This window comes from Ischnura elegans, chromosome 1 (assembly GCF_921293095.1).
Source record: "Ischnura elegans chromosome 1, ioIscEleg1.1, whole genome shotgun sequence".
Taxonomy (NCBI): Eukaryota; Metazoa; Arthropoda; class Insecta; order Odonata; family Coenagrionidae; genus Ischnura; species Ischnura elegans.
The window spans coordinates 64,668,666-64,683,403 of record NC_060246.1 but is presented as its reverse complement, the minus strand read 5'-3'; the positions used below and the strand labels follow the sequence as shown (position 1 = coordinate 64,683,403).

The 14,738-nt window shown below is 34.4% G+C and overlaps 1 protein-coding gene across 5 annotated transcripts in view; it reads right to left on the bottom strand.

Annotated features, from left to right (window-relative positions):
• Nucleotides 1–1,293: 1,293 nt before the first annotated feature.
• The window catches only part of LOC124162309 (SCY1-like protein 2), a 147,236-nt gene continuing 133,791 nt past the window's right edge, over nucleotides 1,294–14,738 (bottom strand). For 3 of the 5 annotated variants that reach the window (XM_046538800.1, XM_046538818.1, XM_046538808.1), the window contains 3 exons: nucleotides 8,438–8,455; nucleotides 6,341–6,481; nucleotides 1,294–4,772 (listed from right to left, as the gene is read on the bottom strand). In XM_046538800.1, coding sequence (XP_046394756.1) covers nucleotides 4,746–4,772; nucleotides 6,341–6,481; nucleotides 8,438–8,455 — 186 coding nt within the window. In that variant the 3' untranslated portion in view covers nucleotides 1,294–4,745. The remainder of the gene's footprint in view (nucleotides 4,773–6,340; nucleotides 6,482–8,437; nucleotides 8,456–14,738) is intronic. The other 2 variants (XM_046538826.1, XM_046538834.1) reach the window with 1 other exon arrangement.

Below are 14,738 nucleotides of genomic sequence, written 5' to 3'. Positions count from 1 at the left end.
CTTTTGCCAATGCTTCTAGCAAGAGTGAGGAAAGAGGGGAACTGAGTGTGTCTCTATCTCTTACTTGTTTCTTCCTGGTGAAGTGCAATCTATCTATTACATGTTTCTTCCTGGTGGATTGCAATTTCCCTATTTCCTGTTCAAATGTGTGCCTTAATTAATGCTAACAATTAGTTAAATTAGCAATTGGTAGATGCTGAGGCACAAGTACAAGCTTTGCCAAGGACATAGTTGCCATTTGTCTTGTGTGGACTGACTTTTGTAAGTGCTTGAATGTCAAAGCCTTTGCCTTCTTGGCATATCAAATCTTGAAGATAACTTGTGTAAAATAGCAAGTTGGTATATGTGGTGGAGCTCTTAGTTTCGAGCGCCACCACAAAGGACAGAGAATCAAGTCCCAAGAGGGGTCCCCTGAGGGTTACAACGCATCGGGGCTGGGAATCACTAGTTCAACTGATATGCCTGCGCACCCGGGGAGGGGAGTGGAAGGGAAGGAAAAAAGATAGAGGTGCCTTAGCGATAAGGAGCCCCCCAACGCCTCTAGGTTAATGATAGGAATGGAAGGGCTTGGGAATAGGGGATATGGAATACCCTTACCGCTATGGAAGGGACCAGGGCCCACTGCTAGCGAAAACATAATTTGTTGTGCAAACGATTTTGGAAGATTTTTCTATAATTAAGAAGAATCCAAAGATCAAATCATTGGATACCACGAAGGACAGCCACTGGGTCATTGCCCTGGGACCCTGAAGTCCCTGCCAATGCCACTAGGGTACGCAGAGGCTAGCATCAGGAAGGGACTGTGAGAAAGAGATGCTCACAGAAAGGCAACGGAGAAGGAATTCCACGCACAAGAAAGGATAGTACAAATCTGTGTTATTTGTCATCGGAATAAACGTGGTCAAAATCATTTCCGTCTACTTTATTGAAGTGAGGTTAATTACTGAACTATCCCAAACCCCCTTTAGTGTGCATAATGTCTATTTTTTACCGTATCCCAGTTTTACTGCTCTCATTTCTATATCATCAGGGCGTAATGGTTACAGATGTCCATCAGGATATCTGATGTTTTGTAAAACCTCTGTAAATTATTCCTTGATGTTGTGAATTATCAGGTTTGTTTTTATGTGTATAATGGATGTATAATTTCATGGTTTTCCCTTTCTGAAAATTGATTTCATATTCCCTCGTGATGAATTCTGGTAGGTAGCAATAAATAAATTTGGTGATGACAATAATTTTTTGCATGTGTATGGGCTACAGAGATGCGATACAGGTAAAAAATATAATGGATTTACAATATATAGACATCACATTTATTTTAGGTTGTCCCTGTTTTCTATAGACATACATTACAAATACAGTTTCATATGTACACAAAACATTCATCTAAAAGAAATTTTTACTTGTAACTAATTTATTTACACAGATGAATGAAAAAGATCGTATGATGCACTTGTCAAACACTAAAATATTTTATTTCACCATGTTGAAACTGTGTCAGAATGAAGACATTTTTTTAAATTTCAAAATGGAAAAATAAGCTTTCAAGAGTAAAAACTTGGAAATTGTGGAAGCCATGAAAAGTTAAGACAGTAGGGTGTTCTTTAGTATTGTGTTTTTAGGCAGGTTTTAATGAAACTTTTTGTTTCATTATGTAGTTGTTGAAAGGTCCTTCTTGAAAGCACAACTGGATGGTTGGAAGATTTATTATTCTATATGTACCAGCAATGCAAAAGGATACATAGTTTTTACATCTCTAATTGAAGGTTTTCTCTTAGAAACAAGAAGATCAACAACTCACAAATTTTATCTTTGTACTTCAAGAAAGGATAGTTGTAGGAAAATGTGTATTATTACTCTCTTTGGACAAAACACACCTAACTACATTGAGCAAGTAGCACAACCATTGGAGGGTTATTAATAAGAAAAGTTTGAAGATCACAGCATCTCAGTAAAGTCAGAAATTGCTACTACGCTACAAGGCAGTTCAAGAGCAGATCAAGGTTTTATTAATGTAACTATGGAAATGTGCACTTGTAGTAGAAATTTTCAATAACTCCACTTTCTCCTTTTTATTTAGTATTCATTTACTTCATTCAATAAACAAGTAATTACAAGTGGTTTTTTACATTTGGGACAACAGAGTCTAATTTTATATGATTACGTAAAATGTTTTAAAAAATCTTCCTTATTTTCAAAATCAGACAGGGAATTCATTGAGTTTTTATGTACATACTTCAAAAGAAGTGCCTAAGGCACAATTTAGTGGAGAATTCATGGTGATGTAAGCAGAATTGACCTCAGAAACAAAGATAGTGCAGTGCTTTAGTTATTCATTTGGAAAAGGTTTCAAGTATGTTCACTGCAGGGATGTGATTGAGGGGAATTTTTTTATATTAGCATGAAAACACATTTGCAGGACTTGATTTCTTCCTCATTTATGAATAGCTCTACCTTCATTAAACTGATTTAGGATTGCCACCACCTAACCACTCACTACACACTTCAGAAAAAATGCCTGAACATTTGTATTTAGGTGAAAAACAGTATTTAGAGCTATTATTTTAGAGCACTTTGTATTCAACATATCTCCGATAGATCTTAGTTTCCAATTCAAATCCTCACTTTCTCCTCACAACAGCACCATGCTATAGTGTGAAAACCTCAAAGCTAAGAGAAGGTAAATTTACTGTTAGATCTAAGATAGTTTAAAATAGATATCTTGAGTTATAGTACATTTACTCCTTTATAGTGTTTTCCTTACATTACATCAATAAGTGAACTTAAGTTACCAGATGATAGAGATTCATACCCTTTTCGATTAAATGCATATGTCTGTCTTCCATTGCCATTCAATTATACACACCCACTGCTTTAAAAGGCATAGAGATAAGAATTTTTTATCCAATGCAGTTATTATCTGTCAATTGTTCCATACAATAGAAATCAACTTATATGAAATATATTGCTTTTCCTGGGTTCAAAATTTTGAACGAGAAGCTACTATTGCATCAAAACTACGAGCACTACTAAATCGGAAATAATTAGTTTTCATCACGGTATAATGTCATGAAATTTTTTATAGAAATGTTAATCTCTTACAAATGTGAAGAAGGACTTTGTATAAAATTAGAACTCGCGAGAAAACATGGAACATGAGACTTCACAATTAAAGAAATTATGAAGTATGTATATATTTGAAAATTTTTATAAACCACTGTTTTACAATTTCCAATATTTGTTTAATCTTTCAGCAAATAGTAAACTTTTACTGAAAATTATCCTTTAACAAAATCTCCTGATTGACTCTATTTATCAGTTTTACCTACAGTTGAATTTGTTGATGGTGTAATATCTTATCGCTTCTTAGAGTTCAATGCTAATTACAAATGGAAGGTATGCTTTCCCTTAATAATATGTGTGTAGTTTCCATTGTGTGAATAGTGAATGACTAAATCATTACTCATGTTGTATTTTTCTGTTCTGCTGGATAGTGCTAACTTGTATAAATTAGTTTAATTTGAGCATAGGGATGCTTAACTGGGTTAAAATTAAGATTTTCCTCGGTGGTATGGGTTGAGAGTACATGAACTGAAATATTTGGGCAGGTACACCTCGGCTAGAAATCTAAGCAATATATTAAAACAAGTTGATATCCATAAGCTGTATAAATTTTAGTTAGAATGTCAGTCACGTCACTAAAATATCTTTTTCAAAACGTACATTTATGAAATGTACTGTAAAAATAACTTGTTGAGATTATTTTGCCTGCAATTCGTTCATCACCTTGCATTCTTAATTGAAGATGGATTTCACTTTGATACGTTTTGATATAACAGCACTTGCTATCACTTATATGAATCCTGCAGTTCATTTTATTTTGTCAATATTAGATCATTCATACTTTCATTCCACTTAAAAACCAAACGGTAAAAAAGTACATTAAATATCTTTAAGAATTTTTCTCATTTGTAATGAAGGATTATTTACCAATATCTTATTGCCAGTATTTCACATATTCCTTTGCCTGATTAATTGGAAAATGAAAAAGTAGTGTGTGTGGTTAAAAATTTGTAAACATCATCAAATTTGTGACTTTTAATGTTTCTTAGTCACCATTCTTATTTTGCATGCTAGCTAGCTTGTGCTGAAGACAATTGGCAATTTTTTCCGCAGAGAATTCCAATTTTTATACCTCTGGTCTCGAGTGCTCTAATTGATAGCAAACTCCTAGCATGAATCCCTTGCAAATTACTTAGTTTTTTCGTTCCAAAATATTAAGTTATCATGAAAGGAGAAAATATGCATTCACTATGATTCCAAAGTCTTTAGAGAACTTATAACAACTCAACATTCCAAATGTTTAATTGAAATATTATTATGATTTCAGATTTTTCTGATTTAATTTTCAGATGTGAATTATTTTTTTAAATTATAAACAATTATATTAATATTGCTCCTTAAATTCTTAAGCGCATCTTTACTCCATAGTAGTTGAATTGATTGTCTACCCTGGAACATGATTTTGGATTCAGTACTTAAAATGCTGTATTATCATTTCTTCCTTTTTTGTGCCATCTTGACCCAAATTTGATGTCTTGATAAACCTTCCTTTTTATTTCTTATGCATCAAAAACTTGTATTAAAATTACCTAAGGAGCACAGGCTAATTGCAAAGTTTACTAACACAGCACTGAAGTTTAGAACCATGTGATGTACGAGTCCTTGACCACTTCTGGCATCTAGGATTTCCCAGAAAATAATTGATACTGAAAGGCAATTACAAACCATCATTATTATAACATTTTTCATGTACAAAAAGTTTAATATAAAAAATTTATATGACTAATTCTTAATTACCAAATTTACTTCGGCATTCATGATAACTTTGATATAAAAAATTATGCAAATGAATAGGTATCATGTCTGATCCTATATTTTATTATAGCCATGGATGACAATTGATGCATGATTGACTTAAAATGACTAACGTCAATGGGCTGACATTTATCCCCCTTAGTGCCATCTACTTGGAGTATTAGAAGTGAGAAATGGTAAGGGCATTTAATTGTAATACCTTCAAAAAATAATTTCTGTGAAGATAAAAGTTAATTTTTGGTATATCATCATTGTGTTTTTAAATTTTACTTCTGAATGGTAGCTGTAATCTTTATAATTTACCTTGATGTTTTATTTAAAATTTATTTTCTGAAAAATTTTAATTTGAACATTAATCTTTCTATTAATCAAATACATCAGCAAGTGGCACTTTTTGGGTGAGAAGCAATAGCAAATATGACAGCCCATGTCACTAAGAGTGTTAAATCACCTTTCTCTAGCTTTGTACAGGAAAGGCAGCAATTATTCATAGTTATTTTTATGAAATGGAGTAGAACTAGAGTGCTTTCTTGTGCACATAGACCACTTCATTTAGAAGGATGTAATTAAAGACTAAAGAAGATATTATGATGTAAGCCTGAACTGTAGAAAAAAAAACATTGAAATATGAAAGAATTTATTTTGCATAGTGAATAATATCGATGGCTAAGTTCTAACAACACGGATCTCAAAAATAGCAACTTTTCAGGAGAGCAAAAAAACTATTATTTTTTTTACTTGTTCACTGAAATTAAAAACCAAAAGTTCATAATTCTGAAATAGAAGCATTCATTTGCAAACAGAGTTTTTTTTTTAATTTTATTTTTTTAATGTTATTACACTTTGTTTAAGATACTGGTCGAATTTGAGATATGTGTTGTTAGAACTTAGCCATTGATATGCTAACTTCCTTTTTGCTTAGCTAGTGGCAAACAATATTTTTGAAAAAAAATCAGGGGTATCCTTAAGAGCCGATACCCACTTACCTGCTAAATACCATCAGCTTTTCAGTGTATTAGTATTGAATTCCTTATATCAAAAATATTTGTTCCATCAACAATATCAGAAACATTGCCTTCACAACAAAATAGGTAACGTGAAGGCGGCATTTAAAATGTTATCATAGCAACTTTAGAAAACTGAGGACCAGTGAGGGGGATTCGGATCCCCCCCCGGAAAATATAAAAATTCAATTACTTTGCAATTACTATTAGAGTAAGCAAAATATTGAAAAATCATGAATTTACGAAATATCTCTCTGAATGTAGTTTTTTTTCGATTATGAAGAGTGTTAAAATTAGTTTAAAACCATCTGCTTAGTACCATGTTTTTCAAAAATTTTCCACCCTTGTTTAGGAGACCTTTCCACGCCCCCCCCCCTAAAAAAAATTCCTGGCTACCCCACTGCTAAGGACATGAAATTTCAATATTCATTTCAAATGTTGTAAAATGATCTTACCATGCCAGAGCCTAGTTGTTGAAGAAGTCCAGAGCCTTGAGATCCTGTGAGGCAGGCTGAAGGACGCCTGGACTTGATGCTACTCATGCTCGACGACAGCAAGAAGGGCACACTACTACTAGTGTTGGGCATGCTGCCTCCCTGGATGGATGTGGAAGCAATATGCATTAGTTAATTTATGTGAGGCAAACAGATTATGTCATAAACGATGAAATATGCAATACGTATACTTTAACCTGTCAGCGCCCAAAGATTTTTTTTATTTAGCATATCTTTCACTTTTATGAAATATAATACATATGTGCTCAACATAATGAACACAATTCAAACTGACTGACTAATAGAGGAAACCTTCTACTAAGTAAGTATGTGCACCGAAATGTATGCTAAAATTCACATATTATATGCATTGCAGGAGTATTGGCTCGGAACTGCACTGGGTGCCATATGGCACCCGTGGGCGTTGATGGGTTAATCTTGCCATTTCTTTTGTTAGTTGCTTTAGTTCAAGCTAATATTTTCTTGTAGTAGGTTGCCATATATATTTATTATAATATAATAATAAATTGGACATAAAACAACAATTTCAAATACGTTTCCCCTTGTGTCAATAGCTTTAGTGATCAAATTTTAAAGAACTATTTTATCAATTCTAGTGAAGGAATATGTTGCATTTGGGCAAGTATGATGAGGTGTTGGATATTTTGTTTATGAACAAAGATTAGCATTCTAGCGTGCACAAACCATCATGAAAGGTAAATTACCTATGATTTATTTATTTTTATTAGATCCAGGATAAATTTCTATGCATAGAATAAGTTTTATTTTGGTAGGTAGTTTCCAAAAATTAAGAGTTTTAATTAAATTTGAAGTGGAGATGCAATTCTGATAAATGTAGCAACCATTGACATTCTCCTCTCCCACTCTTCTTGCCCAAATAGCCATTAAAGAGAGACGTCCTAATACATCTATGAAAATCAAAAGATAAGGCATTCCAAGAGATCAAAGAAAGCATTCGTATTTGAAATTTTCCTTTGCCTGACCAGGGGCCCAATTATGAAACTCGGGTCCTTCTATGCTACTGGTGATGTTTAGAATCCACTCAAAATGGAAACAATTCACCTGGGTCGATTGTGTTACTCAAAGTGTTATCGTGAGACTTTCTTCATCCATGGTAATACCCCCAGTAAGAACAGTCTGGCATACGATTTCTAAAATACTGTTTAACTACTTCCTTGGGGGAGGCACTGTTGGCTCAATTCCACTGAAGGTAAAACCAAAGGAAGTAAAGTCAAGTAAGGGAAAACTTCAAATTGAATACATATTGCCATTTTTTGTCATGGAAAAGGAAAAAGCGTGCTATAGTGATTTGATTAATCTACCAGTAGATGAAGGCATCAATTATTTTATGAAAGTCATCACCTATTGATTATGTCAGGTGCTTTGATTCCATGATCAATTTAAAAGTGCAGGAAACAGTGGTGTATCTTTGTCACCATAAATAGTAATGTAATGAATTCCTAAAATCATATCCCAAAGTAGTGATACATATTATCAAAAACAAGTCATGTGAAAAAAAGATTGGACTTGGCTAATTTTAGAGGGATATGTATGTGCTATGCTAAGGCAAGGGTGATGATACAGTTTTGGCTGAAGTCACAACCACAAAGTCATTATTTTGGTCTCTTTGGAGAAAGGTACAATGATCACTATAGTGTGTGAGAATTGTTGTTTGACTCCATGAATTTCAGGTTTTGCTCCAGCATAAGGGCATTCCGTCACTATGAAAACTCATAATTTCCGTGTTAATTTTTGTTAATGAATAATGCCAATGGAATTCTTAAATTTTGACACCATATCACATAAATACTGGTGAGCTATATCATATCTAAAAGTGAAGGTAGCTTAGTAGGGATGCATACACATGTTGGTTTCTCCCCAATATGTATAAATCATGCAATTATCATGCAGCTATGACTTAATGTAAGATCCATGCCATTTTTTTATCTAATAGAAAGAAATATCTGTGGAACTGAACAAAGTGATTTTAGTCTATAGCTATACATTGATGTCATCATTATTTCAGTTAGTACTTACAATCATGCTCCTTGCAAGCTAATTATTTGGGAAGAAGAAAATAATAATATTATTACTTTTTGTTGGATTACTATAGTGCCCATTTCAACATAGAGAAGATAGTTTTTTTTATGCAATATATTTACTTATTTTTTAGTTTTGCTATACTTTGGTGGTAAAAACATTACCTTACTTCAGTTCTCATATGAAATAATTCTCACTCAAATAAGCTGTAAACTTATGTGCTTACATATTGCAGTAGTGAACCTAATTTTCCCCATAAACTTATCTTTAATTATAACCATTGCAGTTAATGATATTCTATAGCATTTGCATGATTTCCATAAGATTTGATAGCAATAAGCAGGTGTAATTACAGCGGAACAGACTGAGCAGTCATCACATTAGACTGAAAATGTTAAATGGTTGTGAGGCATGAAGACTAGGATGGCGTAGACAAGACAGTAGCATTTAAAGGCACAAATAGATGCACAATGTTATGAGCTGTCAAACAAACATATTAGCAGTCATTTAGCTGTGATGGTCAGGACACAGGCAGCTTAGACAGACGGACGTATAGACGGACAAATCAACAGGCAAACTGGAGACAAGACGGACTGACAAAGAGCAACGTTCAAGCGGATGTGTTAACACAGTGACAAAGGAGTAATACGTGTATAGCGTTTTCAAAAGAGGTTGTACATGGATGAGGTTGAATCAGTAAAGCCTTAGTTTATTCAGTCATTAGATATGCAAAAAGTAATAACACGGTCACAGAAAGTCTGTGTTTATGAGAGTGTATATTCATGAGTAGACATGTTTGATCGGCTATGTATACATATTAATGACCTGATGAATAGGTAAATAATGGATTGCATATAATTGTTAAGTAAACAGATAGAAAGGAGTTGAAGTAAGGGTTAAAAAAGTAGCATATGCATAAGCTGATTTGGTTTGTAAAGAGTAGAAAGACCAGGGAACCATGGATCATGTAATTATGATGAGGAAAATGGGGGAGAGCAGTAAGCAGGAGAATATAGATAGATTTGGGACATAGAGGGATTTGGGAGAAGTATTAGGAAATAAGTGACAGACTATGTTGGGAAGTGAGGGGGGCAAGAGAAGTGTAGCTAAAGGCAACATGTAAAAAATGGAGAAGTTGCCAAAGGAGAAGGAGGAAGGTGTGCTGGTTGCCAAGGTGAAATTGATATCAAGTGGTAAAAGAGAACTTAATCAAAATTAGAGGTAACAACAGGAGGATGTTAACACAACATCAAAAGGTTCAGAAGAGGGTAACAGGGTAAGGTCAAGGTAGAGAATCTGCATGAAAGCTGCAATGAGAAACATTGATTGAATTTAGAGGGCAAAAGAGGTGGTGGAGCATAATCTCATATCGGAGATTCAAGATGTAGGTGAGAAAAGCCATTGGTGTAAGAAGACTAGAAAACATGATGGGGGTAGGAAATATCCCAAGGAAGCTTCATTAGAAATAAGGAAAGGTTGGAAGCAGAATGTTTGTTGAACTTGTTCTCAGGTTATGTGACTTTCCTGAGATTTTGTGGAAACTATTCTGCCCTCTGCCAACCAAGAAAAATACTGCAAAATTTGGGGTTTAAAAGACATTTAGATAAATTCTTACCACAGAAAAAGTGAATATGGGTATTATAAAAAGGCAACAAGGGGTGAGAGGTATAAAAAAATTGAATCATTGTCAGTTCAGACTCAGGAAGGATAAGTCATCCTCAGCATGTGATGACAGTGGTGAGGTCTCTGATTGAAAGGAACTAAGTGTATATGCATTTGCTTTGTAGAACACATTTGCTTGCCCTATATATTTTCAGACTGTGTATAACAGAGTGATTTACCGTATATGTCTGAATATAGTCCCCCCTTTTTTTTCCAAAAATGCCCGTGATAAAAGTTAAGGGGGGGACTATATTCAAAACCATTTTTTAAATTTTTTCCCGAAACTCAAGCCTCAAAATTAGGGGGGGGGACTATATTTGGAGGAATACGGTAAGTCACAGAAGAAAATAGCCATAGCTTGGAGAAATAGTTGACTCATAGTCTGTAAATGGCTCAGTCTCTTTAGGGTAGCTGATGGAGAAACAGGTTGAGTACTCATAGACCAGGGTATGAGACAAGGCTATTGAAATAAATTAGAATATGGAAATGCTCCAAAAGACATAATGCATTAAACTTGTCTATTCTTTGCTGACCCATGTTTGCTTCCTTGGTTTGCAGGGACGAAGCAAGTGACCTAACACAGCCTTTCAACCAGAAAGCTTTGACACTCTCTCACACGCACTCTCCCACAAAATGACTTTTGCTATTGTTGTTACTATCTTACATGTTTCCTTAGAGTATGGTATGGGAGGCTGGGAAAGAGTTAGATTTAGAAGTAAAAGTTTAGTGATTATTGTCTAACAATAAGTCAGAATCATGGTTGAATATGGGTTGACAGCCCATCCAAGATAGGCTGGAAAGTGCTGGTGGAATTGCAGGCAAACAATGCTGTATCTAGGTAAATCATAAGATGACCAAAGTCAGGATGTTTTGTTAAGCTTTTTAGAGAAGGAAAGTGAGGTTGGACATTAAAGTAGGTGGTCACACCCTAAAGCATGTGGTACAGATTAACTACTTGAGCTGCACTTTTAAAGACAACAGTCATGGCAATAAGGATATTAGGAAGATAATATTTTTGGTAAATGTGGTGTCAAGAATAAGGAAAAATTAAATAGAGGAATCCTGTGGTGAGATGGAGGGAAAGGAAAAGGAATGGAAAAATTGAAGATAGGTGAGTGAGGAAAGTCATGCGGTGGAGATGAAGTTGAGAAATTAGGGTGGTGCGTTAACCAGAGTACAGAGGGAAAATTTGGACCTTAAAGGTGTGAGGTGGGTGGGGGCAGTGGCACAGCGAGGGGGGAATTTTGGGGGATTAAACCCCCCCAGAGCTGAGAGAAACTTTTAAGTTTAATCCATTGCAACAATGTAATGTTTATGCTCTTGGAGTATAGGTCATGATAAATTAAACTCACATTTGGCCAACGTTTCGGAGATTTATTCTCCTTCCTCAGGGCTCTTAATTATAATGAATGTTTACAAAGAAAATAAATTAATTAATTAAATGGTTACAAAAATTTGAATACAATTGTGCAGTACAAATTCATTGGTAAATTAAAAATTGTGTACAGAATTAAACAACATACCTGTGATAGAAAAGTTTCGTTACTAGGCTAAACATGGTTACTTAATGGTTAAACATGGTTTAATCCATTGTACTTAATTTGATTAATATACTTATAGGAGAGAGTAAGTATTAATAATATATCCCTAAGAAAGCCATAAAAGTCACCATTTTGAACCAACTATCTTAAAAATTTTCTGGGAGAGAGCCCCTGCATAACCCGTTTATCCTGGCGGATATACCACCACCCAAGGACTAGTTGCGCCTGACCCCCCCCCCCCCCCCCCCCAGCCTTGATTCCTAGCTGCACCCCTGGGTAGGGGAGGTTGAGGAATAGAAAAGGATTTAATGATACAGTGCCAAACTAAATACTGGAACTCTCCATGGAAAGGAAATCAATTGGGGTGGCTATCAAAATGTTACATGCAAAGGAATATGCCTGATGAAAGTTGTGATGATATTTAAATTAAAAGCATATAAGAGTGTAACAAATAATAACATTGGCAGATTACAGTACTGGAATCATATAATAAATATCAACTTATGGAATTACTGTGATTTCAGCACTTGCTGTGGCCATTTCATCCAGAATTGCTGACGGCTTTGCTGATAAAACCTCTGTGGAAGTATATTTACATGTGTACATGTTGGTTGTCAATGTAAGGTTACCATATTTTCAGTATGAACATCAGGACAAAAGCATATACAGCATAGAGTCGTGGGTAGGTAAGGGTGACTATGAATGCAAAACTTAATATCCATTTTCACACATCTTTCATGATGTTTTTTCTGTGTATGGCGTTTGAGATGCAAAGACTACTTCTTTTCTCAATCCTTAAATCACATTTGGGTGATATGTAATGATGGTGGCTTCCGGGGCCAGGTAGACATGGAAAAGACTGTTCCCGGAAACTGCAGGACATCTGGTAACCTTAACAGGCAACTATCTTGTTGTTATTGACCACTTTTTAATGCTTCAGAAAGGTAAAAAAAATAAGTTAAAATATGATACCAAAAAATACATAGAGTGACACGAAAAACATCAATGACATAGGAATTGATTATCTCATAATTTTGATAAATATATATTATGTACATAGCAGTACCTACTTAAATTTTGGATAAATTACAAAAGTCAAGAAACATTTAAATTTCTTATGAGTGATAAAATATTATGATAAATTTTGCTTGAGTTTTGAAAACTAGTTAAATAATTGCAATATCCCTGATGTTATGATATGGGAATCATTTCTTAAAAAAGCTTGATTTTAAGGTTAAGCTTTTAATAAAGGATTATCAACATCATCAAATTCTTAAAAAAATTAAATGATTAATTTTAGAATTTCATTTAAAGCAAGTAACTCACAAAACAGGAGAGTTTACTCGATGTTAAATAGTAAAGCTTTAAAAGGCTATGAGCAATATTCTAAATCTTGCAATAATTGTGAAAACATTTATGTGGAGAAAATTCCTCGATACTTAAAATAACAGAATTAGTAGCCATAAATCTTCCATAGGAACAAATTCCAGTACGGGAGCTTTGGCTAATCATGCTTTTAGATAACACTCACAGTTTTAATGCAAATGAAGCCAAACCTTTACCTTTCTGAAGCATTAACACGTAATGGATGAATGGGATACAGACAGAGATGGGAAGAAAAAGCAGAAATGAGATTTACTAAGTGATGTGGCAATTTATCGTGTCACTCTTTAATTTAAGAAAATTGAACAATTGTGGAGTTGATGGGTTCGTCTTAGGAAATGTGCCTCTTTGTAAATTCCTGAGAAGTCATAGGCGTTTCTGCAAAATTTTTCGTTCGTGTAGTGAGTTCTCATGCCTATACAGCGATATCATTACTATATCATTTTAAATTGAGTGAAAGTATCCTGAGAATTATTTTCCATATGAATAAAAGATATCGGGAATCTTTGGAGTTCTGAAAAACATGTACCCTGTGAAGTGAATTGATTGTTGAGAACTTGGTATTGCAGAATCACGTTTCACTTAGGGATCGATTATGTCAAGATTTACGTTCCCTGGCGAATATATCCTGTGAGTTATCCTTTCCATCCCATCCCTGCCTCCTTAGCCGCCCACCTTAAATAATATTTTTCCCATATTACCGGGTTCCGATGAAATCCAGCGGGCGAATGAAATTCCCTGCGGCTAATGGCAAAATAATATTTTCCTAGGTTATTGAAGTTCCCCCCCCCCCCCCCCCCTCTGCGATTACGTCGCCACTCGGCGATCTGATTTCGATTTGAATTTTCTGCGGAAACCATGTTTTTGCCCGTACCTTTTTTTATTGGTTGTTTTTTCCCTTGTATGGCCATTTTTCTCGTTCTACCTCTTCGCCCAAACTCATGAAATTAGGTTATCATTTTTATTCGTCTTCCTTCTTCGTCAATCCTTAGTTTGCTTCGCTATAAGTTATATTTTACGAGCCCCTTTTGACGGAACTTCCGTGTATCCTTCCAGTGTAGATATTCCTCAAGGGTCCTGGGAATATTTTTTTTTCTCCGAAATGGACAAATTTTTTTCATTCTAATCCTCTTTATAATTCTGTGAGAATGTAACGACGTAAAATTCTCAATTCACATAATCGCTTCTTTTAGGGATAACTTGTAAGGATAAAATAATATCGCCTTATACTCTGTTTCTCAAATCTAATTTTTTACTATAAGTACTCTTTGACCATTGAGTATCCACGCTAATTTTTTATTAACATCATGACCCAAGAAATTTAAAAATATTTTTCTTCTTTTCCCTCCATAGCATAATCTCGAATCGAATAAATGAAATGGCTTGTAGTTTTGGTGAAATTTTTAGAAATCTATTTTCAATTCATTGTGTCGTGTGCATCGTTTCGCATTGAATAACTTCAATTGTGAATAACTTCAATAACAAAAAATCAATTCAATAACTTCAATCAATTGTGAAATGTTCATTTTAATATTTGTTTTCGTGGATGAATATGGAAAAAATGGTATCGAGTTATTCATTACTCCTTGTCCTTGCCGCCGATATTGAGGCATTCTAATGGGCTCCTTCGCCATCTTTTTATTATTATTGTTGACTGCGATAAAGTTTAAAGAGATGGTTACAGGCTTAAGAATGCGGAAAATTATCTCATT